General features: G+C 37.9%; 1 protein-coding gene across 1 annotated transcript; it reads left to right on the top strand.

Annotated features, from left to right (window-relative positions):
• The first annotated feature begins 1002 nt into the window (after positions 1–1002).
• Positions 1003–25280, top strand: minar1 (membrane integral NOTCH2 associated receptor 1). Its single transcript, XM_042727306.1, has 5 exons — positions 1003–1612; positions 1958–1997; positions 2603–4887; positions 15185–15439; positions 24960–25280. The coding sequence occupies exons 3-5, from the start codon at positions 2641–2643 to the stop codon at positions 25155–25157; spliced, it is 2700 nt and encodes an 899-aa protein (XP_042583240.1). The 5' UTR covers positions 1003–1612; positions 1958–1997; positions 2603–2640; the 3' UTR covers positions 25158–25280.
• Positions 25281–26160: the final 880 nt, after the last annotated feature.

Raw genomic sequence — 26160 nt, 5'->3', positions numbered from 1 at the left:
TGCAAGTGTCAACCAACAATCTCATGAAAACATTTCAACCCAGGGCGCCAGATTACCATATCAATGCTATTATTAGAAAATTGTTATGCATGATATGCATGGCATCTGATGTTTATGAATTTATGTTGTCTTAGAGACACTATCCTTACAATAATTTAGCAGCTACATTGTCTGTTTTATGACCTTGTGTCAATGGTTACTATGAATCAAACTGTGTTATGTGTTATGTAAGAACAGTTAATCAAATAACACAGCAAAGCCATAAACAAGGCCACTCTGGTTATATACATAATTTAGAATATGGATATATGATGCATTGTCATTTATGCTGTAGGCCTATGTTATGCAAATCGAGGAAGTAAATGCATTTTTAATTCTCTTCTTTAATTATATATCGGTTTTAATATTGTATCTACCAATAATTTCTATTTATTGAGTGTCTAAAGAACAGCAACCAAAATAGTAATAGCTAATTAAGTTGAATTAAATAAAGCTACTGTAATTATTGTGTACTATAATTTATTCTTGACCTATTTGTTACTGTTTTATACATTTTTAACAATGTTTAATAGATGTTTAATGTTTAAAGGTTAAACTAAATGTTGATATATATATATATATATATATATATATATATATATATATATATATATATATATACACACACACACACACACACACACACACACACACACACACACACACACACACACACACACACAATAATTTATTCTTCACCTATTTTATACATTTTTAACAATGTTAAATAGATGTTTAATGTTTAAAGGTTAATCTAAATGTTGATATGTGCCTACAATAATTTATTCTTGACCTATTTGTTACTGTTTTATATATTTTTAACGACGTTTAATAGCCAGTGTATCTCTGTTCTCACATTTATTTATTAATTATTTAATATAATTTTTTAAAAGCTATTCAATGGCAAATTTCCATTGTGACAACCTACCCCACATAGTGTGTTTAAATGAACTGACAACTTGCCCGCTCCTCCGTTCTCCCTGATTTTATCTGGCAACAAGAGGCTCCGGGGATTCGTTATCAACCTCATCATTTTGCATTGGTCTTCTTTTCTATTTAAACGTGTTTTCAACTAAACATGAAGAGGTCAGAGCCAGAGGAGTAGCGATATAGCCTACTAATGCAGTGTTTGCGATCTGCGATTCCCGCATGGTTGAGTATCCCGCATGCGTCACACAGCGCGTTTGTATTAAATGCATAATGCGTTTTAATTCCCGTTTGTCCATTCCTCAACCTGTCTCCACACGCTCGCGATGATCTTAAAGTGAAATTACGTCATTCTAGGTGGAAACAAAGACGAGTTGAGCTCTCCGAGCTCCATCAGATGGAGAGAGAGCAGCTCCCTCACCAAGCTCCCCCTGCGATCCGGATGGGATACAGATGAAGAGATGCCATTCCATAGCATTCCCAGTGGTCAGGTGGACGCGGGGATTTTTGATGCTGATGCTGTGCCGTGCAACTGCAAAAAAATGTCTGTGGATTTATAATGCACTTCTGAGTTAAAACATCGCTGTCCAGTTTTTTTTCTTTCCCTCTGTCGATCCAGAGGACAGCAGATGGGACCGCTGAATAGGTGTGGGTTCTTTTTCTGTTCTTTAGTACGGATCTTAAATTTTGTATTTTCACATTGTTATGGGATGATAAATCCCCTTTTCTCGTGATTGTGAATGTGCTCATTTATACTGCCGTTTTTCCCCAACGGTTTTTTTTTTCTTCTTTCTCTGAGGCTTGGAGACAGGATTTTAATACATGCATACTTGCGGTTCAACTTGATTTACAGTCATATTATGCAACTGAACCGCGGTTGCAAAACATTTTTTTCTTTACATGCATCAGTGCATTTTAATTCAGTAGTTATAGCATTTTTATATACGATTTTCATTGCAAATAATAATCTGTCCTTTCTTTTATATTCAAGATCGGAGGGACTAAATGCACAGTGGGGTACAAATCAATAGGTAAGAAAAATTTCAAATGTGATTTATTTCATATTGTTTCTCCTCGACAGCAATGAGGTCAATGGAGACTTTTGCTTTAACATTTGAAAATGTTCTCTTGACATATTTTTTTAGTCATCTTGTTTAGATCTCAGAAGAGATCTACAATATCTGAAACTGTGCTCATATTTGTTAATGGTACCAAAGTCTGTAGATCTGAATATGAACTCAAATATTTCTCATCAAATTCTCCCAAATTATAATGCTTTTTAATCACAAGCACTATAATTAGTATTATTTCAGTAAGTAAATGTGCATAATTTTAGAATTTCTCAGAATTGTTTTAATGACATTATGAACTTGAGCTGGCATAGACTGTACAAGATCTACTGTATGTTATCCAGCATGATTTGAGCAGCAAAGAGAAAAAATCCTAAAAGTTTTGAATTCTATAGTCTCAGACTTTGGAGACCATTGTAAAAGTCATTGAAACCCCAATACTGCTCAATCAATATTCTGAGTATGTCTATGATGGTTATGGTCCTGCATCTTGATATGATTTTTATGGTAGTTTGGCAGATGGCTCACATTTATTCAGTCACTAATCATTCATCTGTCCCCTGCAGGCTGTCTTTTCCTCACAAAATCAAGAATCATAACAGCAATGGATGCCATGCCAGAGTATTCCCTCTTTCTTGTGAGGATTTTGGAGGAATTGGATACTAAGTATAGTACCGTTTCATACCAAGACCTTTGCAAGTCCCTGTGTGCCAGGTTTGACTTGGTCCATTTGGCTAAGCTGAGGAGTCTGCTGTTCTACACAGCATGCTTGGATCCAGCTTTCCCCGCAACCTTATTCAAAGACAAGATGAGGTGCTCGGTGGAGGACCAACAGTCCAAGAAGCTCATGGTGGCGGCGGACATTGTCACTATGTTTAATCTCATCCAGATGAATGGAGGTATGGCCAAAGACAAGCTGCCAATGGGTCGGAGACCCAAGTTTCACAAGAATCAATCCTTTGAGTCCTGTCGATCTGACACAGATGTGTATAAATTCAACAATAACGACAGGGGGTACAACCTCATGGACACCAGGGGTCATCACATCACTCGGAAATCACCCTGCCCAAAATCTGACTGCAATAACTGCCAGCAGTTTATACCAACCTCAGAACCCAACTTCCTCTTGGGAGTCACCAAGGATCTGAAATGTAGGGCAGCATCGCTGGATAAACTACAGCATCTGCCACAGTACCCCAGCATTAGTCCTCCTCCATGCGAGATGCAGAGCACTTACTTCCCCATGGACATCGACAGCGAGTCAACAACGGACCAGGAATCTCTGCACGCCAACCCAGGGATCAAGGATGTTTTTGTGTCCAGCGAAGAGCCTTTCACCGTGCACTCGTGCGTGCAAAAGCGGAATATCTTCAAAGAGGATTTCCACAACCTTGTTGCCTTTTCACCCCACGTGATCACTACGGAGTGCAAAGCGAATCCCAAAGCTCGTGGCGAGTACCACCACAGGAGGGAGCTGAGCAAGCCTCCCACTTTCTTCAATCACAGTTTCGAGCTGCCATACAGCAACCCTTACTTTGAACCTGTCAGCTCACCCATTCAAAACAAATCACGGGTGAAGCATGAGAGCCTGGATGACTTGCAAGCGTCCACTTACTTTGGACCTACAACGGTCTCTGAGTGCGTGAGCAACAGGAGGACTTCGAGCAAGCATAGAAAACAGCCAGCCTGGCCTGTCAAGAGCTTGAGTCTCAATACCGAAGAAGGTCCTGACTTAGAGAGGTCCTTTTTAAATGGCAAAGTGGTAAAGGACAATCACCGTCATAATATCAGCACCATGGAAAACGATCAGCACTTTCAGTGTGCAAAGGACAAGCCCACTGGCTCTCCCTCAGGATTCCCCAAGAAGTCCAATGGAACCAAGACAAAAGAGATGTCTTCTGTGGCTTGCGGACCCAGTGTTGAGAAAAGAGAGGTTGGGAAAAGGTACAAGGAAAAGAGTGTCAACTGTCCATCATTTCAGTCGAGCAACGTGGACAATGGCATGAGTGTTGGGACCCAGACGGAACAACCTGAAAGTAGGAAAGCGAAAGATTACTCCGGTCCCAACAAATATGGAGAGAGGCCCCCCTTCAAACACTCAGATGAAGACTCTGAGATTGTCAGCGATGATATCAGTGACATCTTTCGCTTTCTGGATGACATGAGCGTTTGCGGCTCTCTTGGAGTTGTGCAGTCATCGTGCTACAACAGCAACGGCTCACTGTCTCAGGTGACGAAATCAGATGGGGACAGCTCACCTGATCGCAACACTGTCAAGCTGGGTAAAACCGGGATCAAGCTCGACCGCCTCTTCCAGTCACTGGAGAACTCGGATGATGAGCTCAAAGAGAACGTCTGCAAACTGGTACTCAGGATTGGCGAGATTGAGAAGAAGCTTGAGTCTCTTTCAGGGGTACGAGGGGAGATCTCTCAGGTCCTCTCAAAGCTTACTAGACTGGATGAGAAGATTCAAGAACCAGATGCTAATGGGAAATCAAGTGATAATGGCCAAGTGGAACAGATTAAGACCGACGCGAACCTCTCACCTCACGTTTTCCAGTGTCACACCACTGGACACAACATGAAGGTGGAAAAAAGTCCAGAATGGTGCTGCTCGGAGGCTGATGGAAGTGAAAGCCTGAGGGTGAAAGCGTTTAAGAAGAGCATGTTTACACGCAGGTCATCCAGGTCGCTAAATGAGGAGAACAGCGCCACTGAATCCAAAGTGGCCAGCATCACCAACTCACCTCGAGACTGGAGGACTGTTTCTTACTCCGGGCACACAGGGGAAGAAGGGAAAGAAAGAGACCGGCATAATGAAGGCAAGGACCGACATAGGAAACCCAGAGAGGTAACAAACCTGTATACTGCACTTTTTTTTCCCTTACTGCATGTTGAATTTATTTTTATGAGAGTTGTACCCCAGGTTCTGCATTGCATTGCTATCACACTGACTGAATCACTAGAGTGGTGCATCTCTTATTAACGACCGTTTGGCAAAACTGACAATTAAGATCACAAGAGTCATCGGTATAAATCAAAACTTGACAGTAATCTTACTTTGTCAATGAATTGATTGTAATGACGTATGCCGTGTTGAGCTCAGAACTGATACTACATTACATGTACCTTTTGAAAGCAAATTGATATTCTGAAGAAGGTGCTTTGAAAAAGCATTGATAGTGTACAGTGCCTTAAAATGAACTTGTTAGTGAGATGTAGATCAGTTTATAATGGTAAAATCAAGATTTGGTCCCCAACATTGCATCCTTTTGGATTTAGTCTGTCATATAAACTGCTGTGGGACACATTTTAGCAAATCTACCATTATGTTCCATTCATTGAATACTGGGGCATAACATTTTTAGGCAATAGTCATTATGTTTCAAGAGCTTGGTTGCTGTGCAAAGACAAAAATCCAGCACTGAGAATCAATGGAATAAACAAACACACTATCGGTAAGGGTTAAACATATTTATGCTAGTGCCCACTTACCTGGTTTTAAGCAAACCAGTTGCAACTACTAGGAGAATGTTACGTCACCTGCTTGAAGTTCATGTGCAAGGCTGAGAAGGTTGTCAGATTTCTCCTACACCCTTGCGTGGTTTTGCAATGGTTGACACCCCTAGGTGGTTATGCACAATTACCCTCCATCACTTCCCAAAATACAAGCAGGCATGTTGTTTTGGAAGCAATCTAGCTTTAATATCATATCTCCAATAATAGAGCCATGGTCTTTTTTTGGTGCAATTATCACACAATTATTCTATTCTACCCTATATCTAGCTGTACTTTAGCCCAGACAGGGGCACAGACTGAGTGCAGGGCATAACAGAGAATCAGACAAATAATTTAAAATTCAATCCCCCCAGAGGAACAGGGATTTCATGGCAAATTGGTCCTGTAAAGTATTTACCAGAGCTCGAGTTAATATGTTGACACATCTATGAGCTGAAGCTTCAGTGCTCTGCAGCATTGAAAAGGCTATGTAAACAAGCTCAAGGATTCCATGAATACTGCAAGGCAGATGAATGTGTTTCTTTGTACACTGCTTTAAGAAAATAGAAGGACTCATGGTGTCAGAAAAGCAGGAAATCAGTTTCTGGTGATTTATTTCTGATGACATTTGCATAGGATGCCACAAAAAGTAAAGTGAAAGAAGATCATGACCTAAGTCTTTAGTAGGAAAGCTGGATACAGTTGACTCTCTGTGGGTAATGGAGTTTGGGTTCCCATTCCTGATTACATGCAGGAGGAAAACAGGAACAAGACCATGCTTTTACAGGGTTATCAGCGATGAGTGATCAGTGATGTTATATTATGGTTCTATTTTGTTCTGTTTTATTTATTTCCTCTGATATTTAATGTTATGTTATGTCATGGTAAGGTTCTATCCTGTTCTGATTTGTGCTTTTTATTCTGTTCTAATATGGTTCTATTTTGTTCTTTTTTATTTGTTTGTTCCGTGTTATTATTTTATGTTATGGTTTGTTGTTTATTTGTTCCATTTTGTAAAGTCTATTTTGCTCTGTTCTATGACATTCTCCTCTCCTATACTTCTATTCTATTCTATTCTATTCTATTCTATTCTGTTCTGTTCTTTTCTGTTCTGTTCTGTTCTGTTCTGTTCTGTTCTGTTCTATTCTCATTTATTCTCCTTATTCTCTTGTTATATTATGTGTTTTCTTATTCTTATTTATAATGCCTTTATATTCTTGTCTGATTTTTTCTATTTTGATCTATTCTATTCTCTTCTATTCTACAGTGTAATTTTTCTGTTATTTTATTTATTCCATTTTGGAATTTATTCTGTTCTGTTCCATTCTGTTTCTTCTTTTGGTTTCTATTCTATTCAATTCTATTCTATTCTATTCTATTCTATTCTATTCTATTCTATTCTATTCTCATTTTCATTATTCTCTTCTGATGTTTTCTGTTGTTTTTTATTTCTTATTTATAGTCTTCAAATTATTTTCTGATATGTTCTATTTTGATCTATTAAATTCTACTATATAATTTTGCGCTATGTTCTTTTTTATTCCTTTTGGAATGTATTCTGTTCCATTCCTTTCTGTTTCTTCTTTTCATTGTATTCTATTCTTTTCTTTTCTATTCTATTCTATTCTATTCTATTCTATTCTATTCTATTCTATTCTATTCTATTCTATTCTTCTCATTTTCATCATTCTCTTCTCTTCTCTTCTCTTCTCTTCTCTTCTCTTCTCTTCTCTTCTCTTCTCTTCTCTTCTCTTCTCTTCTCTTCTCTTCTCTTCTCTTCTCTTCTCTTCAGACTGTGCGATGCCTGTTTCCCCTCCTCTAGTCTTTAGGAATATTTTCATGTTTTCTCAGTTTTCCTCCTCTGCCTCTCGCTCTCGTCTTCTTGGCTGATTGCCCTGGTTAGACGCCTGCCAGTTCCTGTATCGTCCCTTCTGATCTTTTTTGGGGTAGTTGCGAGTGCCAAAAGTTTCTGCGCTCTGGGACGATCCAAGCTGTAGTTAATTTTAGTGAATGGTCGCACAGGGAACTGGTGGCTAATCAAACCTCATTCACATTAATGAGAGCACACAACAGCCTTGTGCTTTTCACCAATCTGTACCTTTTGAGTTCACCCTAATTTAAAGGTGAGGTGTGTAGTTTGAGTTTAGTTGACCATAAAGAAGCCATTTTTATGTTTATTTTCCTGAAAACTGGAAGCAGTTGTGTTTTGTGGGCTCTGCCACAGGAGCTGCTGAAACAGTTCTACTCGTCCATCAAGTCTTTCAGGTGTTCATCCATAACTCTCTGTTTGGTTCAGCTACAAAATCAGACATCAAGAGACTACAATTGACAGCCAGGACTGCTGAGAGGATTATCAGTGCCCCTCTGCCCAGCCTCCAAGATCTTCACATCTCCAGAGTGAGGAAAAGGGCTAAGAAAATCACCACCCACCACACACACCCAACCCACTCTCCCAACTAACTCCTTCTCCCCCTGGCCCTACATACAAATCACCAACAAAAAAAACAAGCAAAACACAAGAACAGTTTTTTTTTTTTTTGTTGTTGTTTTTTTTCACGCAGGCTAAATTCTATATTTAACTTTCATAATTATACATCATCCATCACAACTGACATATTTATACACAGAATCCAAAATTTGTACACTTTGTAATAACATATCTGCACACTTACAACTATTTTTTTTCCTATACTTCTATTCTGTATATAGTACATTATTTGATTCTGTTTTTTCTTATATTAATGTTATATTCCATCCCTGCTTTGTTATTCCTATGTATGCCTGCACTATGTCTGTACTTTCTGCTGCACTGGAAGCTCCTGTCGTCAAGTCAAATTCCTTGTGTGTGTAAACATACTTGGTAATAAAGCTCTTCTGATTCTGAATGTTTTTCTGGGTTAATGTGAGTCTTACTGTATGCATTCTTTCCCTCTCTTTGATTTTCTTTCTGTTTGTTTCATTATGCCTCTAATTCACACGAAGTTGAAGTACTCGAGCCTTTTAGCACAACTTCTTTATGCAAAAGCGCAGCCAGTGAAGCCAGAAGATACGAGAGAACTGTCATTTCCAGACAGGCACTTAGCACGACATCCGTTCCTTCTCACAAAGTGCCCTTGACAAAGGGCAATGCAAACCTTTTTTTTTTTTTTTTTAAGCCCAAACAAAAGTGCCAGATAGCCAAGCAATAAGCTCATGTCAGTATGGTCAAGCTAAAAGCACATTTTAAATATTTGGCTGGCGGAGTATAAACAAGCAGTGCTTTTAGTCGCTTCATTTGAAGGCTATCTTCAATGAGGTTTTAATTAAGACTGTGTGCCCATTCAACTTCAAACTGTTGGACAAAGTATGTACTGTGGGGCAGCTGTGGCCTAATGGTTAGAGATTTGGACTTGTAACCAGAAGGTCGCAGGTTCGAGTCTCGGAGCTGGCAGGAGTTGTAGATGGGAGGGAGTGAATGAACAGCGCTCTCTTCTACCCTCAATACCCATGGCTGAAGTGCCCTTGAGCAAGGCACTGAACCCCCAGTTGCTCCCCGGGCGCTGGATATATAGCTGCCCACTGCTCCTGGTGTGTGTTCACTTCTCACCGCTGTGTGTGTGCACTTGGATGGGTTAAATGCAGAGCACCAATTTCGAGTATGGGTCACCATACTTGACAAATGTCACGACTTTCACTTTTCACTTTACTGAAGAGAGGTGCCCTGAATAGGCTGATGGATTTAGATGACAAAATTAAGGACTAAATATTTGCAAATGTGAAGGTGTTTCCTGTGCTAATCTCACAGGCACAACAGGTTGTTGTGGTTGATTGCCAATATTTTGATAATTGGTTGGTTTTGATAAGGTGTTCTGATTGGTTAAGCATAGTGTATTTTGGTATTATCTGTATACTATTATAGTATTATAATAGTATATATACTATTGTAGTATTATATAGTTTACATTTAGTAGCTTTATGTGATTTTGTCATGTTTAGTATTTAATTTTTTAAAATTTCTATTTAACTTTAATTTTTCAGTATATTTTAAAATTAGTTTTATACTAATAGTATTTTTTTAATTAGATTTTGTTTTTTATTTTTTTGCTTAATTGTTTTTTTTTTTTTTAGCTTAGTTTAGTTTTAGTAATTTTGTATAAAATGTTTGTAAGCTTATGTTTAGTACTTTGTTTTTAAAAACTTAGTTTTAATTAATTTTTTCCAGTTTTAGTACTTTTACATCAACTTATTTTTTATTTATTAATATTAAATTGAATTATCTTTTGATTTTATAGTTTTAGTTTTCATTTTAATTTTAGTTTTAGTAATTTTATGCACATTTATGTTTATGGCTTTTTGGTGATTTATTTATTTATTTATTTTAGCTTTATATTTATTTTAAATATAGTACTTTTAATGTAATTAATTTTAGTAACACATATATAACAATATAATATATAATATAAAAATTATATGCTCTTTTTCCCCACATCTTTATATTTTTATATAAACTACCTATATTTTTTTTTCATCAGTTTTAGTAATTGTAGTACTTCAGATTCATCTTGAATTAAAATCAGCAGCACATATTGCCTTTGCATAAACAGCTATGTGCCAGTGCTTCAAAGTTCACGTTGTTTCGAACCACTACTAATTATAAGCACTTGTAATAATGATTTTTGCTTAGCAACAACATTAATGATATTGTGGCTCAGTGAGATTACACTTAATGAATTTAGAAAAGCAATAAAGAGTGTTAATTTACTGCAATGACACAATACATGGATGTATAACTTGTAATGTGTTGGTTATTTTACAGTATGAAGAAATAAATACAGAATGCTTGTGGTTAGATGATGAAATTTGAGTCTTGAGTGAGTCACAGTCGTCTGTTTGACATTGAGTCTGACCTGCAGCACATATTATATCACTACTGCTGCTTTCTGGTGAGGAATAACCTATACCACATATAAATATCAGATAGACAATATTTTTCCTTCTCTCAGTTGGCCTTCCCTCATTTGCATCTGTGGCTGTTTGATTAGTTTTTCCCTGCTGGAAAACAGGAGGTGAATCAACATTACACTCTTCGGCTATCACTCCTGTGGCTTTTTTTAATTTTCACCTTAGCTCAGGCCAGACAGAACAACACCTTACCTTAAATTTTAGCCGAGAGAGAGAGAGAACAAGAAAAACGTGGGTGGGTTTTTGTACAAGAGATACAAACTGTACGGAGACAGAGAGACAAAAATGACATTGCAGAACACGAATACTGCAATTATACTGAAATGATTTAGATAATATAGTTAATAACTGGTGGGTAGCAGCCAGAAAATAGGCCACAGTCTGTCCTGATGGAAGAGAAAACATTTCCCTTATCTTTTCCATGCAAAACCTGTGGGATTTTGGCACAAAATCACCTGCAGGTAATTGTATATTTCAGTGCTTGTTCTAAGGGCATTTTTGGGCATGTCCATTGTGGAGTCTGGGACCTGATGTAAATTATATTGATGCATATGCAGTATGGTGAACACAAAATGTCCTGACTGGCTAGACTTTAAACTTACACCTTGATTGAAGAGAACAAAAGTTAAAGAAAAGTGTAAACTGGTTTTTGAAAAGAGAGTCTCAAAATAGTCACAAATCCACATGACAAATGCCACTGTAGATTCAAAAAACTTTTAGACATGAAACGTTCAGAAATGTGCAACCATACTTTTGTATTTATGAATGGTACTTTGCATTTGTCTTATTTTGAGTCCTATTTTGTAAAAGCAAATTTTACAATTTGCATTTTCAAATTGTACAGCATATTGGGAGTTTGTGAATTGCTAAATTTGGTGAATAAGATCTGTGTTTGCAATAATATAAACTTTATGAATGCAAATTAGCATTGCATTTGTAAAACATATTTTGTAAATATATTCATTTTAGCTCCTTAATGTAATGCTGATAGTTCAACAAATATTCACTTTTTAATTATAAGATCATGGTGCAGGTTGACAATGACTTCTTGAAAGGATGGCGGTGTCATTATAGTGTTTTCTGACCAATTTATGGGATAATTAGTTATTTTAGAAAGGGAAATCTGATCATAACGGCATTTCTGTTTTATACTGGGCTTATTTCTAATATGACAAATGGAAACAAGCTAATAATAATATCCTTATGAAAAATCTAAAATATAAAAAAAACACAAAGTTGCTATATTTTGTTTAGAAAAATATATAAACATAGTACAAGCTGCTGCTCATTATTAAAGTTATTTTTTACACACTAACGGCGCTTGTTTTGTAGAATGACCCAGTTCATGATAATCAAATCTTTCAGGTTGTATAAGCTGCAGCACTCCGGTGTCCCTCCGGACAGAAATAAGCTCCTGACTCAGATATTATTCTTTATAATAGTCTAAGGACTAAGACAAACACACATTTCTGCTTGCGCTGTATATCTATATATTGTTACTAGTTAGACTAATGCAGCGCCAGCATGCTTTTTGCTGAGACTTATAGCTGATGCGGTGTGTTTGTATCGGCCCCTGGTGTTCCCCTGGTGTTCAGCTGCTCGTTTTTGTCCTAAGAGTCAAATAACTCTGCATTGCTGAAGGAAAGGAGGTGTTCTCCTTTCTCCTTTTCGTTCCTTTGTTTTTGTGCCAATGTCTTGAGAGCATTAAAGACCAGAAAATTTTTAACTAACATTCTGTGAACATTAATTTGTAACCTTGTCAGATGTTCCCTGTTAGCTGGGAGGGCACTGATAAGCGGTTGCTACAGGAGTTCAAATAAGTTGTTAACATGTTGCACTGCTTTCGGTGCCACTCATAAGTCTCTATGATTTTAGTCTTCTTCGAAGTGTTTTTTTTTTTAACTCTGGTGAAAAGTATCCAGTTGAGAAGTGCTATATGCTATTTTATGGTTTATGGTTGTGGAATTGTTTATGACTCAAGGTTTAATTCATGTTGGTAACACAAACTTTTGCAATTAAACTACTTTTGTAAAGTTTGGGGCCAGTAAGGGTATTTTTTTTTTTTTTTTTTTTTTTTTTGAAAAAGAGATGATTACTTTTATTCAGTAAGGATGCACTGAATTGATCAAATGTGACAGTAAAGACTTTAAACAAAAGGTTCCTCATGTTACAAATAAATGCTGTTCTTTTAAACTTTCTGTTCATCAAAGTATCCTGATTAAAGGGGTTTCCACAAAAATATGAAGTATCACAACTGGTTTCAACATTGATAATAAATGTTTCTTGAGCAGCAAATCAGCATATTAGAATGATTCTAAAAAAAACAAACCAACAAAGAAAAAAATAACAATTATTCTCAAAAAAAATCATTGCTTTACAGAAATAAATTACATTTTAAAATGTATTCAGATAGAAAATTTTAATTTAAGTGATAATATTTCACAATTGTACAGTATTTAAAAAAAAATAAAAAAAATAAAAAAATAACCTAACCAATATCGTATGTACAGTGGCTACGGAAAGTATTCAGACCCCCTAAAATTTTTCACTCTTTGTTATATTGCAGCCATTTGCTAAAATCATTTAAGTTCATTTTTTCCCCTCATTAATGTACACACAGCACCCCATATTGACAGAAAAACACAGAATTGTTGACATTTTTGCAGATTTATTTAAAAAGAAAAACTGAAATATCACATGGTCCTAAGTATTCAGACCCTTTGCTGTGACACTCATATATTTAACTCAGGTGCTGTCCATTTCTTCTGATCATCCTTGAGATGGTTCTACACCTTCATTTGAGTCCAGCTGTGTTTGATTATACTGATTGGACTTGATAAGGAAAGCCACACACCTGTCTATATAAGACCTTACAGCTCACAGTGCATGTCAGAGCAAATGAGAATCATGAGGTCAAAGGAACTGCCTGAAGAGCTCAGAGACAGAATTGTGGCAAGGTACAGATCTGGCCATGGTTACAAAAAAAATTCTGCTGCACTTAAGGTTCCTAAGAGCACAGTGGCCTCCATAATCCTTAAATGGAAAACGTTTGGGACGACCAGAACCCTTCCTAGAGCTGGCCGTCTGGCCAAACTGAGCTATCGGGGGAGAAGAGCCTTGGTGAGAGAGGTAAAGAAGAACCCAAAGATCACTGTGGCTGAGCTCCAGAGATGCAGTCGGAGTGCTCAGGACCTCAGACTGGGCCGAAGGTTCACCTTCCAACAAGACAATGACCCTAAGCACACAGCTAAAATAACGAAGGAGTGGCTTCACAACAACTGCGTGACTGTTCTTGACTGGCCCAGCCAGAGCCCTGACTTAAACCCAATTGAGCGTCTCTGAAGAGAGACCTGAAAATGGCTGTCCACCAACGTTTACCATCCAACCTGACAGAAGTGGAAAGGATCTGCAAGGAGGAATGGCAGAGGATCCCCAAATCCAGGTGTGAAAAACTTGTTGCATCTTTCCCAAAAAGACTCATGGCTGTATTAGATCAAAAGGGTGCTTCTACTAAATACTGAGCAAAGGGTCTGAATACTTAATGTGCAAAAATGTCAACAATTCTGTGTTTTTCTGTCAATATGGGGTACTGTGTGTACATTAATGAGAAAAAAAAGAACTTAAATGATTTTAGCAAATGGCTAAAATAAGTGAAAAATTTAAGGGGGTCTGAATACTTTCCGTACCCACTGTATCCGAGTTTAATACTTAAAGATATAGTTTACCAAAAATGAAAATTCTGTCATCATTTACTCAGCCACAAGTTTTTCCAAACCTGTATGAGTTTCTTTCTCCTGCTGAAAAAAAAAAAGATATTTTAAAAAATATGGTTAACCAAACAGTTGATGGTCCCTATTGACTTCCATAGTATGAAGAAAAAAATACTATGGAAATCAATGGGAACCATCAACTTATTTATGCTTAGAAGAAGAAAAACATTCATACAGGTTTAGAACAAATTGACAAACAACAACAACAACAAATTCTTCTTTTAACTATCCCTTTAAGGGGTGAACTATCCCTTTAAAGGAAAATTCTGTCATTAATTACTCACCCTCATGTCATTCTAAACCCGTAAGATCTCTGTTCATTATCAGAACAAAAATTAAGATATTTTTGATGCTTTCTGCAAGCTCTCTGACCCTCCCATAGACAGCAATGTAATTACCACGATAAAGGTCCAGAAACGTAGCAAGGAGATTAGTAAAATAATCCATGTGATACCAGTGGTTCAACCGTAATTTTACGAAGCTTGATCATGTTGATCGTGTTATTTACATTGCTGTCTTTCAGAGGGTCAGAGAACTCTCAGAATGCATAAAAACTATCTTTATTTGTGTTCCAAAGATGAACGGAGGTCTTACGGAACATGAGGATGAGTAATTAATGACAGAATTTTCATTTTTGGGTGAAGTATCCCTTTAAGGTTTGGGGTTTGTTAAAAATTAATAGTGTTGCTGGACATAAATGTGGATAAAAGTAGTTTTGATTAGTGTAGATTCTCCTGCTTTTTTGCTACGTTTGCATTACGGAGGATTGTTTGGAAATGCTTAATTTGGTCACGTGGTGTGACAAAGAGTTAAAACCCTCCTTTTTGTTTTGTCTTCAGTATCATCAGTCTTTAAATGCATCTAAAGTTCTCCTCAGATCAGCAGAAGAGATACGAAGCTTCCTCCTCGGTAACCTTTCCTCCCGTTTCTCCCCTACAGACAGATCGTCAGTATGACGCCCACCAGGCCCACCGCTCCTCAAAGCCGCCCAAGGACTCCTACCTGGTGGAACAGGTGTTCAGCCCACACCACTTCCCTCCCGCCGTCAAGTCTCATGTGAAGGGCAGCCCTCTCTACACAGACCTGCGGCTGACCGGCCTCGCCGACGGCAAGCGCTCCCAGCCCTCCTGGACCATCGAAGAGTACAAACGCAACTCAGGAGACAAGAACAAGCTCAGCGCTCTGGACCTGCAGGTGAGAGCTCACCTGGCTGTGATTGCAACCTTGCCAATCTTGTCGATTTTCTCTGTTCTTTGAGGCTTTGCTGTGTGTGGGATTAGCTTCAAAAGCTGAGGCTCATGGGAATGACGGCTTCGATTTTCTTTCAATCAGTGCTTCTCTGCAACATGCCGGCAGTGTGGCTGAAGGTCGTCAGTGCAGTAGGTGACCTTGTGTGCTGTGAAATATTAATGATCCTTATTAAAATCCCTCATTGTTGACAGTCATTGACTCAGTGCAATTACTTCGGGTCCTTGGCTTCGTTTCAATGCCAACATGAAATGCTGTTCGCCACCCAATTTGCCTCTGGAATCGGAAGTATTTCTGAGTGAAACTGCATGTTTGATGAGAATAAATGTAGTATGCAATATGATTGCGTTTTGATTTTAATTAATTATTTCAGTGTGTCAGTTGATCCAGTTTGAATGATTTGTTTATAGTTTTGGATTGAATCAATCTAAGAGGTTCTTGAGTCAATGACTCAGTGACTCATTTAACTGAGAAACATTTAATATGGAAATTAGTTCATTTGCTTATGTGGATGATTTTGAGATATTTTGAAAAGCATGTAATTTTTAAGTTTTAATTAGTACAGTTTTGCCATTTTGTTGCATGGAAAGGAAAATGTTTCACTGACCTTGATTTCTCATGAGGAGCAAGAGAAGGTTAAAACACTCCTTCTTTTTATCTATTGTGTTCAGTCTTAAAACATTATAAAATAGGGTTTGCAACCAAATTTGTTTCTGAAATCTGACAAATTTCTGAGTGAAACTGGATGTTCAAGGGGGAAAAAATGAAAAAATTCAGACCAGGATTTGATTGCATTTTCCAAAAAAAAATAAAAAAAAAAAACTAAACTGAACTAAGTATTTCATTTAATCGATAGAATGATTCAGTTGTTCATTAATTGGATTTAATTAGTCAGAGGTTCTTGAGTCATTAACTCGTTTAATATGGAAATTTGTTTGTGACAAAAATGTTTTTATTATATTTATCATATAAGTGAATAATAGAGATTAAATTATTTATAACATATAAATCAAATTAAGCCTGCACTCACACTTGCACTAAACTATCCAGGCCAGAGCACGCTTACCTTATGAATGAGATAATGGAGAAAACCACTTTCGCTAATATTCTGCCGAATAATTAATAATAATTCATTTATAATTTATGCCGTGCATTGAGTTTCACTTGTATGTATCAGAAAATTATTACGGAGACAGCTAAGGTAAATAGGTAAGAACCAGAGCCATTATAAACCTAGATATACTTGATTGAATTAAATTTATTGAAAAGTGTAGTGTAGTAGAAATAATAGAATATGTTTGCGGTCGTAATGATGACAGTTGAGCCTACAAAATAGTATCTGTTCTGCGCTCTAGTGCTCACACTAGTCAAATGAACCGGGCTTTGGGGGTCAAACGCACTTGGGTGCGGTTCAAAACGCCTAGTGTGAGTAAAACCTAAATGTGTTCTTAAGTTCTTAAGACCTCACTTTACACATCCTTACACGATTTTGTAAGATTTGCCTAGACCCCAGTGACGGGTAGGTTTAGTTATTCGTACAAATTCATACCAATCGTACAAATCCAAAAAAACTGTACAACTCGTAAAATACATACGATTTAGCAAAAATCTAATGAATTTGTACGAAGATACAAGTGAGATCGTATGAATTCGTACAAATTAGCAACCTCATAAATTACATACAAATTGCCGTGAGATCAGATTGAAAAGAATCAATGAATTTTTTACTGACAGATTTATGCATTAACCCTAAGATTAAATAATTTGTTCAAAATTGGGTTTAATCAGTCGGAAAGTTAATTTAATTAAGAATGTGTCACAGTATTCTGATGGTGTGCCCTAGTTGACTACCAGAGGACACTATGTTTTGTGTGAGTACATGGCTAGTTGTGTGTTTTTTGGTGCCATGTGCTCTCCTGTCTCATTGTCTGACCCCACCCTTCTTGTTATTTCATCATTGTTTCAGTTGCTCCACCTGTGTCTCCCTCATTACCCTCCTCGTTTGTCTCCCTATTTATTCTCCTTGTGCCTGCAGTCCTGTGCTGATCTGTTGTTATATGTAAGAAGTACTTGTATGTTTGGTATGTACCTGCTGCTCTCCCTTGTTCCTGGCCTGCCTGCCTGTTTTTCCCCCTTGGGGCAGTTTTTGTTCATTTTGTTTTATTTTATTATTAAAAAGACCCATCCTTTCTGCACCTTGAGTCATGTTTTCAATTTCAGTGTACATATGGCTTTACTGGAAAATTTTTGTGGGTTTTTGTAATATGAATCACAAAAAAAAAAAAAAAAAAAATAATTGTTTTCTGAAAGATTCATTCAGACACAAGACTGATCAATTTGTTTATAGTCAACTCACTGACTCATTTAACTGAGTATCATTTACAGCTTTTTACAAATTTATTTTATTTTATTAACCTTTTTAGGCATATGATTTTAGTATTGTTTAATGTAAATGCAAATAAGTTATGATTCATTAGTAGCCTACTGCTGCAACAAAATGAACTGTGGCATAAGCAGTTACAATAAGCATTCTCATTAATAAAACAAACAATATAACATTATAGGAGTGTTTTAGTGAGCATGAGAGAGGCATGTACACCGTGATGAAATGTAAAAGAATCAAATTGTTTTCTGAACCAATCTGTTGACATGAACAAAGGATTCACAGAAATGATGTTATATATGATGAATATAAAGATGAAAAGTTGGTGTTTTACTTGGTATCAAGAACAAGTTGTTGAAAATTGAAAATGCATGAGAGAATTTGATACTTTATGTTTTGATAAAAGATTACAAAGACCGGGAGCATGTATAAAAAGGGTCTTTTTGTATTCACGCTGGCTATAAAACCATCTGTTGCGCGCTTGTTTTAGATGAAGGCTTACAGTTTTCTTTATCAGACAATGTTTATCTGTCTTCGCTATCTCCAGACATAATCGCGTGCTATTGATAGAGGACGGCTCACAATAAAAAGGCTTTAGTGTAGGAGACAGCACTCAGCAAGCTTCTTTCATTCAGTAGCATAATCTCTGCCGTATTTTATTGACTCCCTCCCTATGGTTTTGAATTGACAAAAGCAAGTGATGGTTTTTAAAAAACTAGCTGTTGTTGTACTGAACAAAGTAAAAAAGATGGAACAGAAAAAGAAATCGCTGACCTCTTCGGTGGCTGGTGCAACTTTAAAATGTGCCCTACATCTTTGCATCAAATCTGTTACATGTTCACCCCACTGCGTGGAAATGTGGCTCGAAGCAGGGGAGCATCTTTCATTTTGCCCATTTGCAAGGGCTGTAGGTTTTCTGAAGGCCTGCTTACCCAACCATAGCATGAGAGGAGCAGAAAAAAGACAGAAAATGTCAAAAAGACAGAACGCAGCTTGAGCAATGCCGCGTACCAGTGATTCTTAGTGACCCAGCACAGCGCTTCCAAAACTTGAACAACAAGATGAGGCTGACAAAGCAAAGAGTTTTTTTTAGATTTGTGCAGCAAGGATGCAATTGTACAATATTTGTATTTGCATAAAATTCTATTAATAATTATTTATTTATTTATTTTGCAGATGCCTGCCACATATTGGATATTGTTGCAAGCATTAAAAACACTAGCATTAAAATTTTTAATAAATCGATATCTTAATTAAATCAATATATATAGTATTACTATAATTTATTTAGGTATTTAATAAATGTATTAATATTAGTATTAAAATAAAATGTAAATTAATAAATAACATTACTTTAATTATTTTTACTATTTTTTTTTTTTTTTTTTTTTTGCACATGCAAATGGGAAAGGCTTAAATAATTAAATACCTTTAATATTAACATTATTTATTTGTGTGATTAATATATTTAATACTGTTAAAATAAAATGTAAAATAATAAATTACATTAATATTAGTTATTTATTTAATTATTTATTATTTATTGTATATGCAAATGTAAATGAACAAATTAATTAATGCATTTAATACTAATATTATTTATGTATTTATTTGTTTATTTGTTTATTTAATAATATCAATATTAAAATAAAAAAATACAATTAAAAAAAAGTAATATTACAAGTCTTTATTTATTTATTTTTAAGTACTCAATCCCATAGCTCTTTTTTGTGTTCTGTTTGATTGACTTCTGAGCTGTGTGGGAAGCCTGACACTACAAAAAAGACTGACACAGTATGAAAAAAAGTGTAAAAGTGTGTGTTCACAAGTACAAGTCAATTAAAAAACAGTGCAGACTGAACACAAGAAAACGTCCTGTGTGAACGGCCCATTAGATGACTTAGTAAAAGTTCTGTTGCCATAGCAATTACAGAGCGGGAGATTTATAATTAATCTCAGGTTTCTTACAGGAGAGTGTGGTGCTGTTGAAGATTAATCTCTAAATATGTATTATTTGCAAAATAATATTCCCTGGAACTTTACAAGCCAGCTCTGTTATGGTTTAATTAGTCTATATAACTGATCGTATTGTAAGAAAGTAGGCAATGATAGTGTAATAAATGATTAATATTAAATTAAAGCTTTAATGGTGATCTTTATAACGTAATTTTGTTTGAATAAGTCTTGCTAATTTTTTTTCTAGCTGTGGTAAATTAAAGGACCAGTACACCCAAAATGAAAATTTTATTAAGATGGCCATCCAAGATGTAGATGAGTTGGTTTCTTCATCAAAAAAGATTTGGAGAAATGTAACAATACATCACTTGCTCAGCAATGGATGCTCTGCAGTGAATGGGTGCCATCAGAATAAGACTCCAAACATCTGATAAAAACACAAGTATTCCACATATAATCCAAACCAATAATCCACAAGTAATCCACACCACTCCAGACCATCAGTTAATTAATGTCTTTTGAACAATAAGCAGCATGTTTATAACAAACAAATCCATCAAGATGTTTTTAACATCAATCTGTTGCTTTTGGCCAAAATATGAGTCCAAAATCCATAATAATGCTTCCTTCATATTTATTTATGAACTGTTTTGGACTGTTTTGCTTGGTTATTTTTTTTTTTTACTGGAGAAAGCAGCATTATGGATAGACGAATCAAATTTTAGCTGGAAGCAGTGGTCTTTGTGATGGATTTGTCTCTTACAAACAAGCAGCTTTTCACTTCAAAACAAATTTCTCCAAATCTGTTTAGATGGCTGAATGGCAGATAGCACAGAGGCAGAATGTGCTCTTGACAATAAATGGACCATTAGGTGGACATCTTATAATGACATAATGCTTAGACAAATCATTTAGTCCCAGTTTAAATTTGTCTTTCATTTATTTATTTGTTTGTTTGTTTATTAAACAAATCATTAAACAACATTAATATTACAGGTATTTATTTATTTGTTTATTTTTAACATTTTGGATGGGCAATTTTGGACAGCTAAATTATTATTTGAGTCAGAGGTGAGGTAGTGCTACTGCTGAAAACATGCTGTTGCTGAAAAACAAAACGAAAACATCACTGGTAATGTGTCTGTTGATCGCTAAAATGAATGTATATTTACCTGTACTTTAATCGTAGGCCTGCAGTAATCTTTCAGAGTACTCTGTCATTTACATTGGATATTTTGAGTGACTTCTGGCTCGTTAGCTTTGACTCTGCTAGATTGACATTAAAATTGTTCTAATTATAAGCTAGAGTCCCATAGCCTCTGTGTAGGGACACAAAGCGTAAACATTTCTGTGAATCAGTGAGCTGACCCTCTCCTGTGGAGCACATAGATTTCTCCTGAAGTTCCTGATAAAGCAAGCTGTTCACTTGAAAGTGTTGCTGATATCTGTTGTACTGAAATCTATCATCTATCTATCTATCTATCTAGCTATCTATTGTTTGTTCTATTTATCATCCATTTGTTCTCTCTGTTGTTTCATTGTTAGTTTGTTCATTCTCTCTTAAAAATAAAGGTTCTTTATTGCCATCAGTGGTTCTATGAAGAACCTTGAGCATCCATGGAACCTTTCAAGTGAAGAAAAGGTTCTTTATAGTCGAAAAAGGTTCTTTAGATTTTTAAATGTTCTTCAAAATAGTTATTTTATGAAGGAAGGTGTGGGGAACCAAAAATGGTTCTTTTACAGCATCTGTCACGAGGATGCGGGGATGAACTCAACCGCAGACAGGATGCACTACACACAAGGTTTATTACTGACAAAAAGGTAAAACAATCCACACGGGGGAAAACAGCGACTAGGGAAAAGACGAACACTTAACAAGACTCTGACTAGACTGAAAACACACAGTAAAGCAAAAAGACTCTTCACTCTGGTTATCACACGACAGCAATACAATCCACAGGTTAGACAATGTGCAACAATGAACCACACCAGACAGCGAACACAAGGGGATTGAAATAGGGAGACTAATGAAAACATAACAGGTGACACAGGTAAAGCAATAATGACAAAACGAGGATAACAAGGGGGCGGGGCAAGGGAACGAGACAACACAAGCACATGACCCAAAGACAAGGCCATCTGCTTGAACACAAAACACGTGTCTGTCATGATCCTGCCTCAAGACTAGAGAAAAATCAAGGACAAGAGGGCAGAATCATGACAGAACCCCTCCCTTAAGGAGCGGCTTCCAGACGCTCCTCAAGGGGACATCAAATGCGGGACATGACTGACTGTGACACAGACACAAACCAACAAAACATGACAAATAACAATAAAGGTAAACAAGAATACACAACGACAGGGTTCGGGTGACATATCAGAAATAACAAACAAGGAAGGGGAGGAGGCGGGATAACAAAGTTCGTGGGGAGAAGTCCATGGTGGATGGGTGGAGCGGAGGTCTTAGGTTGACGGGATGATGGCTGATGACGAGGGGTCCGGGCAGGTCTGGATGGCGTAGAGTGGGAAGGGAGCTTGGGAGAAACAGTCCGGGGTTGTACTGTGACGGGGTACAGCAGGCAACTGTGGAGCGGAAAAAGGTGCTGGGCTCACAGAAGCAGACCCAGAGTCGATGCTTCCCCACACCGAATCGACACTCGGCATCTCTGCCTCTGTAGCGGCGTCGATAGAAGCTGACTCTGGGTCAGCGCTCTCTGCAACCGGCTTGGGGTCAACGCTCTCTGCAGCACTCTCTGCGGCCGGCTTGGGGTCAGCGCTCTCTGCAGCACTCTCGGCGGCCGGCTTGGGGTCAGCGCTCTCTGCGGCTTTAGGGACAGGGTCTGGGGACAAGACAGGTCTGACAGGAACCTCAAGGATTTTGACAAGGCGTGACAAATATTCCGACAGGGTCTTGGCAGCAATGACGACAGGCATCTCCTGACGAGCTGAAACAGACTGTAAGACTGCTTTAGCAGCAGAATCGGCCGCGGCTCTCTCCTCAGCTCTCACAACTGCAGACTCAGATACTGCTCTCTCGGTTTTACTGGTTCGGAAACCTCCCTCACTGCAGTAGTTTCAGGAACAACAGTCTCTCCTGTAGTCTTCGGAACAGCCTTCCCTTCAGCAACCTCTGGAACCGTGCTTACAGCGGCAGGCTCAGGAACAACGCTCTCGGTTACAGTGGCGGGTTGGGGAGCCATCGCGGACTCAGGGGGAGATGGGGACGGAGGACAGAGAGCACCCCTCTTCCTCCTCGGCCGCGGAGCAGAGGCAATAGCCGGATCTGTGATTGGTTGGGGAGGTTCAGCAGGAGCCGTGACTGGTAGTGGAAGGACAGTCTCAGGCAGGGTTGACTCCGTTGCTGAGGACTCCGAGGCAGACTCCCACGAGATCCGTCTCCCACGTTTCCTGCAGAGACTGATAGGTGAGGAAGATGCCTCGGGATTCGAAGAGGGATGAGCCTGATCACCCAGTGTTGCCACAGCTAAGACACGACCCTCTGCGATCACAGGCAGCTTCGCAGAAGGTGGGGACCTCGAGGAGGAAACCTGCGGCTCCTCCTGGGAGAAACTCTCCCAGAGTCGGGCATACTCCCTCAGGATCCACTCACTCTGGGACGAGAATGGAAGGTCGACCCTCTTGTCGGTGGGGGACGACAACCAGCATTGTTCCCGGAACTCTGATTGTCTCTGGAGTTGGGAGGACATCCTGTCTGCTCACTACACACAATGTCTATTAATTAAAAAAAGAGGATGCGGGGATGAACTCAAGCGCAGACAGGATGCACTACACACAAGGTTTATTACTGACAAAAAGGGAAAACAAAACCCACACGGGGGAAAACAGCGACTAGGGAAAAGACGAACACTTAACAAGACTCTGACTAGACTGAAAACACACAGTAAAGCAAAAAGACTCTTCACTCTGGTTATCACACAACAGCAATACAATCCACAGGTTAGACAATGTGCAACAATGAACCACACCAGACAGCGAACACAAGGGGATTGAAATAGGGAGACTAATGATAACATAACAGGTGACACAGGTAAAGCAATAATGACAAAACGAGGATAACAAGGGGGCGGGGCAAGGGAACGAGACAACACAAGCACATGACCCAAAGACAAGGCCATGTGCTTGCACACAAAACACGTGTCTGTCATGATCCTGCCTCAAGACTAGAGAAAAATCAAGGACAAGAGGGCAGAATCATGACAGCATCACTGCAAAAAACACCCTTTTGGAACCTTTATTTTTTAGAGTGTTCCTTCAGTCATTCTATTTATGATTCTGTCATTCCTCTTGTTCTGTTGTTCTGTTTATGATTATGCCATTCTATCTATCATTTAAACATTCTGTCTCTCGTTCTGTAGTTCTTTCTATGATTCTGTCATTCTATCCATTCATCATTCATTCTATCTATCAGTTGATCATTCGTACTATCTATTGTTTCTTCTGATCTATCATCTGTTTATTTTATCAGTCATTGGTTCCATCATTCTGTCAATCTAAAGAGCAATACTCTTTCTATCATTTATTTGTCCGTTCTATCATTCGTTCTGTCTGTCATCTGTTCTGACATTCGTTCTATGTAATGGTCTGTTGTTCTTTGGTGATAGCAACTTACAAGAGCAACTACATAACACAGCAAAAACTAATCAGAACCACTAAGCAACCGTATAGCAACATGCTGGGAGCCGCCCAAAACACCCAAGCATCCTGATGGTGACTTCTGCACAGACAATCCCCATCCGTGTTTTCTTCAGAAAATGTTTTTTTGTCCCCTTCAGCTGCTCTGGCTATTTTTGCCTGACTGTTTCCATCTTCCCTACTGTCATACCTGAACATCTCTCTCTCTCATCCTGAACCGATTGCCGTATCACGCTTTCCTCTTTCTCATTTCCCCCTCACTGGCTCACCATGTATTCAATTAAAATGGCAATTTGATGAAAAATTCCATCTCGACGGAATGTGTTGCTTCAGTAATCTGTCTGCAGTTAGCAAGGCGACTGGACGAGGGGTCCATTCATCTTCCACGGCCTTCATTTCACAGCACAATCCTGGTCCGCTCCGCACAGACGCCTTTCTTCGCAGGACCTCTCACTTTTTTCTGTTCCCTTGCAGGTCCAGGAGTCGCTCAACCCCAACAATCTGGAGTACTGGATGGAGGACATCTACACGCCAGGCTATGATTCGCTGCTCAAGCGCAAGGAGGCGGAGTTTCGCAGAGCCAAGGCGTGTAAAATTGGCGCGTTGATTGCTGCGGCCGCCTGCACTGTGATACTGGTCATCGTAGTGCCCATCTGCACCATGAAGTCTTGAGGTTTCTCTTTTTTTTCTGTCGGATGCATGGTGTTCGTTTCACTTGGACAAACATGGGACTTCATTTGCAGTGATTGTAATTAGATTTCAGTCACCGGCCTTAGACTTTCCTGGAATGTCAATCGAAAATATATCACAACAAAGAGTTAAGGATTGCAATTTGACGTGTCTTTTTTTATTTACCCTAGTCAATATTTAAAACTTGACTAAATGATTTGTTATGTAGTAGATGGCCTTACTTAAAGGCATGGAGATGCACCCTTGTTTTATAGTCCAGAATATAATGTACCGATATGTTTTATGTCTGTTTCTTTTTCTGATATTGCAATAGAAACTAAAGGGAAAGCTTTATGTTTAAGCGCGTTATATTTTTTACTTTACTATGAGTATGATAATTTTAACGAGAGTTATTTTTCGATGAATACGCCGACAGAATGTTTTAAAGACGAGTTGGATTTATCTTTGGAAATCACTGGAATGTTTGGGCTTGTGCAATGCCTTTTTATAAGGAATATATATTCAGATAGCGCAAAATATATTTCATGTGTGCATTCGATAAGAACTTAAAGGAATAGTTCAGCCAAAAATGAAAGTCTGTCATTGATTATTCACCATCATGCTGTATCGTTACTTGTGTGCTTTTCCATGGATTTTTTTGTGGTTTTAATGACCATTTTCTTAAAAAAAACAAAACAAACAAACACATAAGTAGTCGGTATGATTTTCGCGTAATACTCTAAGTGAAACATTTTCAGTGAATAAACACTAAGTAGCTCAAATGCGCAACTGGTAACAAAAAACCTGGAACTGCCCACATTTTTATGCAATTTAGTGGGGGAAAAATTTTGAAGTCATTTAGAATTCTTCAAAAATGGTCCTTTTGTGTTCCACAGAAAAAAATAACCATAATGGTTTGACAGAATTTTCATTTGTAGGCAAATTATTCCTTAATGTTGAGGGGTTTTGATTGTACAATGTGAAGACAGTAAAGTGACTCTGTTAA

This window comes from Cyprinus carpio, chromosome B7 (genome assembly GCF_018340385.1).
Source record: "Cyprinus carpio isolate SPL01 chromosome B7, ASM1834038v1, whole genome shotgun sequence".
In the NCBI taxonomy this organism is placed as follows: domain Eukaryota; kingdom Metazoa; phylum Chordata; class Actinopteri; order Cypriniformes; family Cyprinidae; genus Cyprinus; species Cyprinus carpio.
Note: the sequence above shows the minus strand (reverse complement) of the source record. Positions and strands in the feature narration are given on the sequence as shown.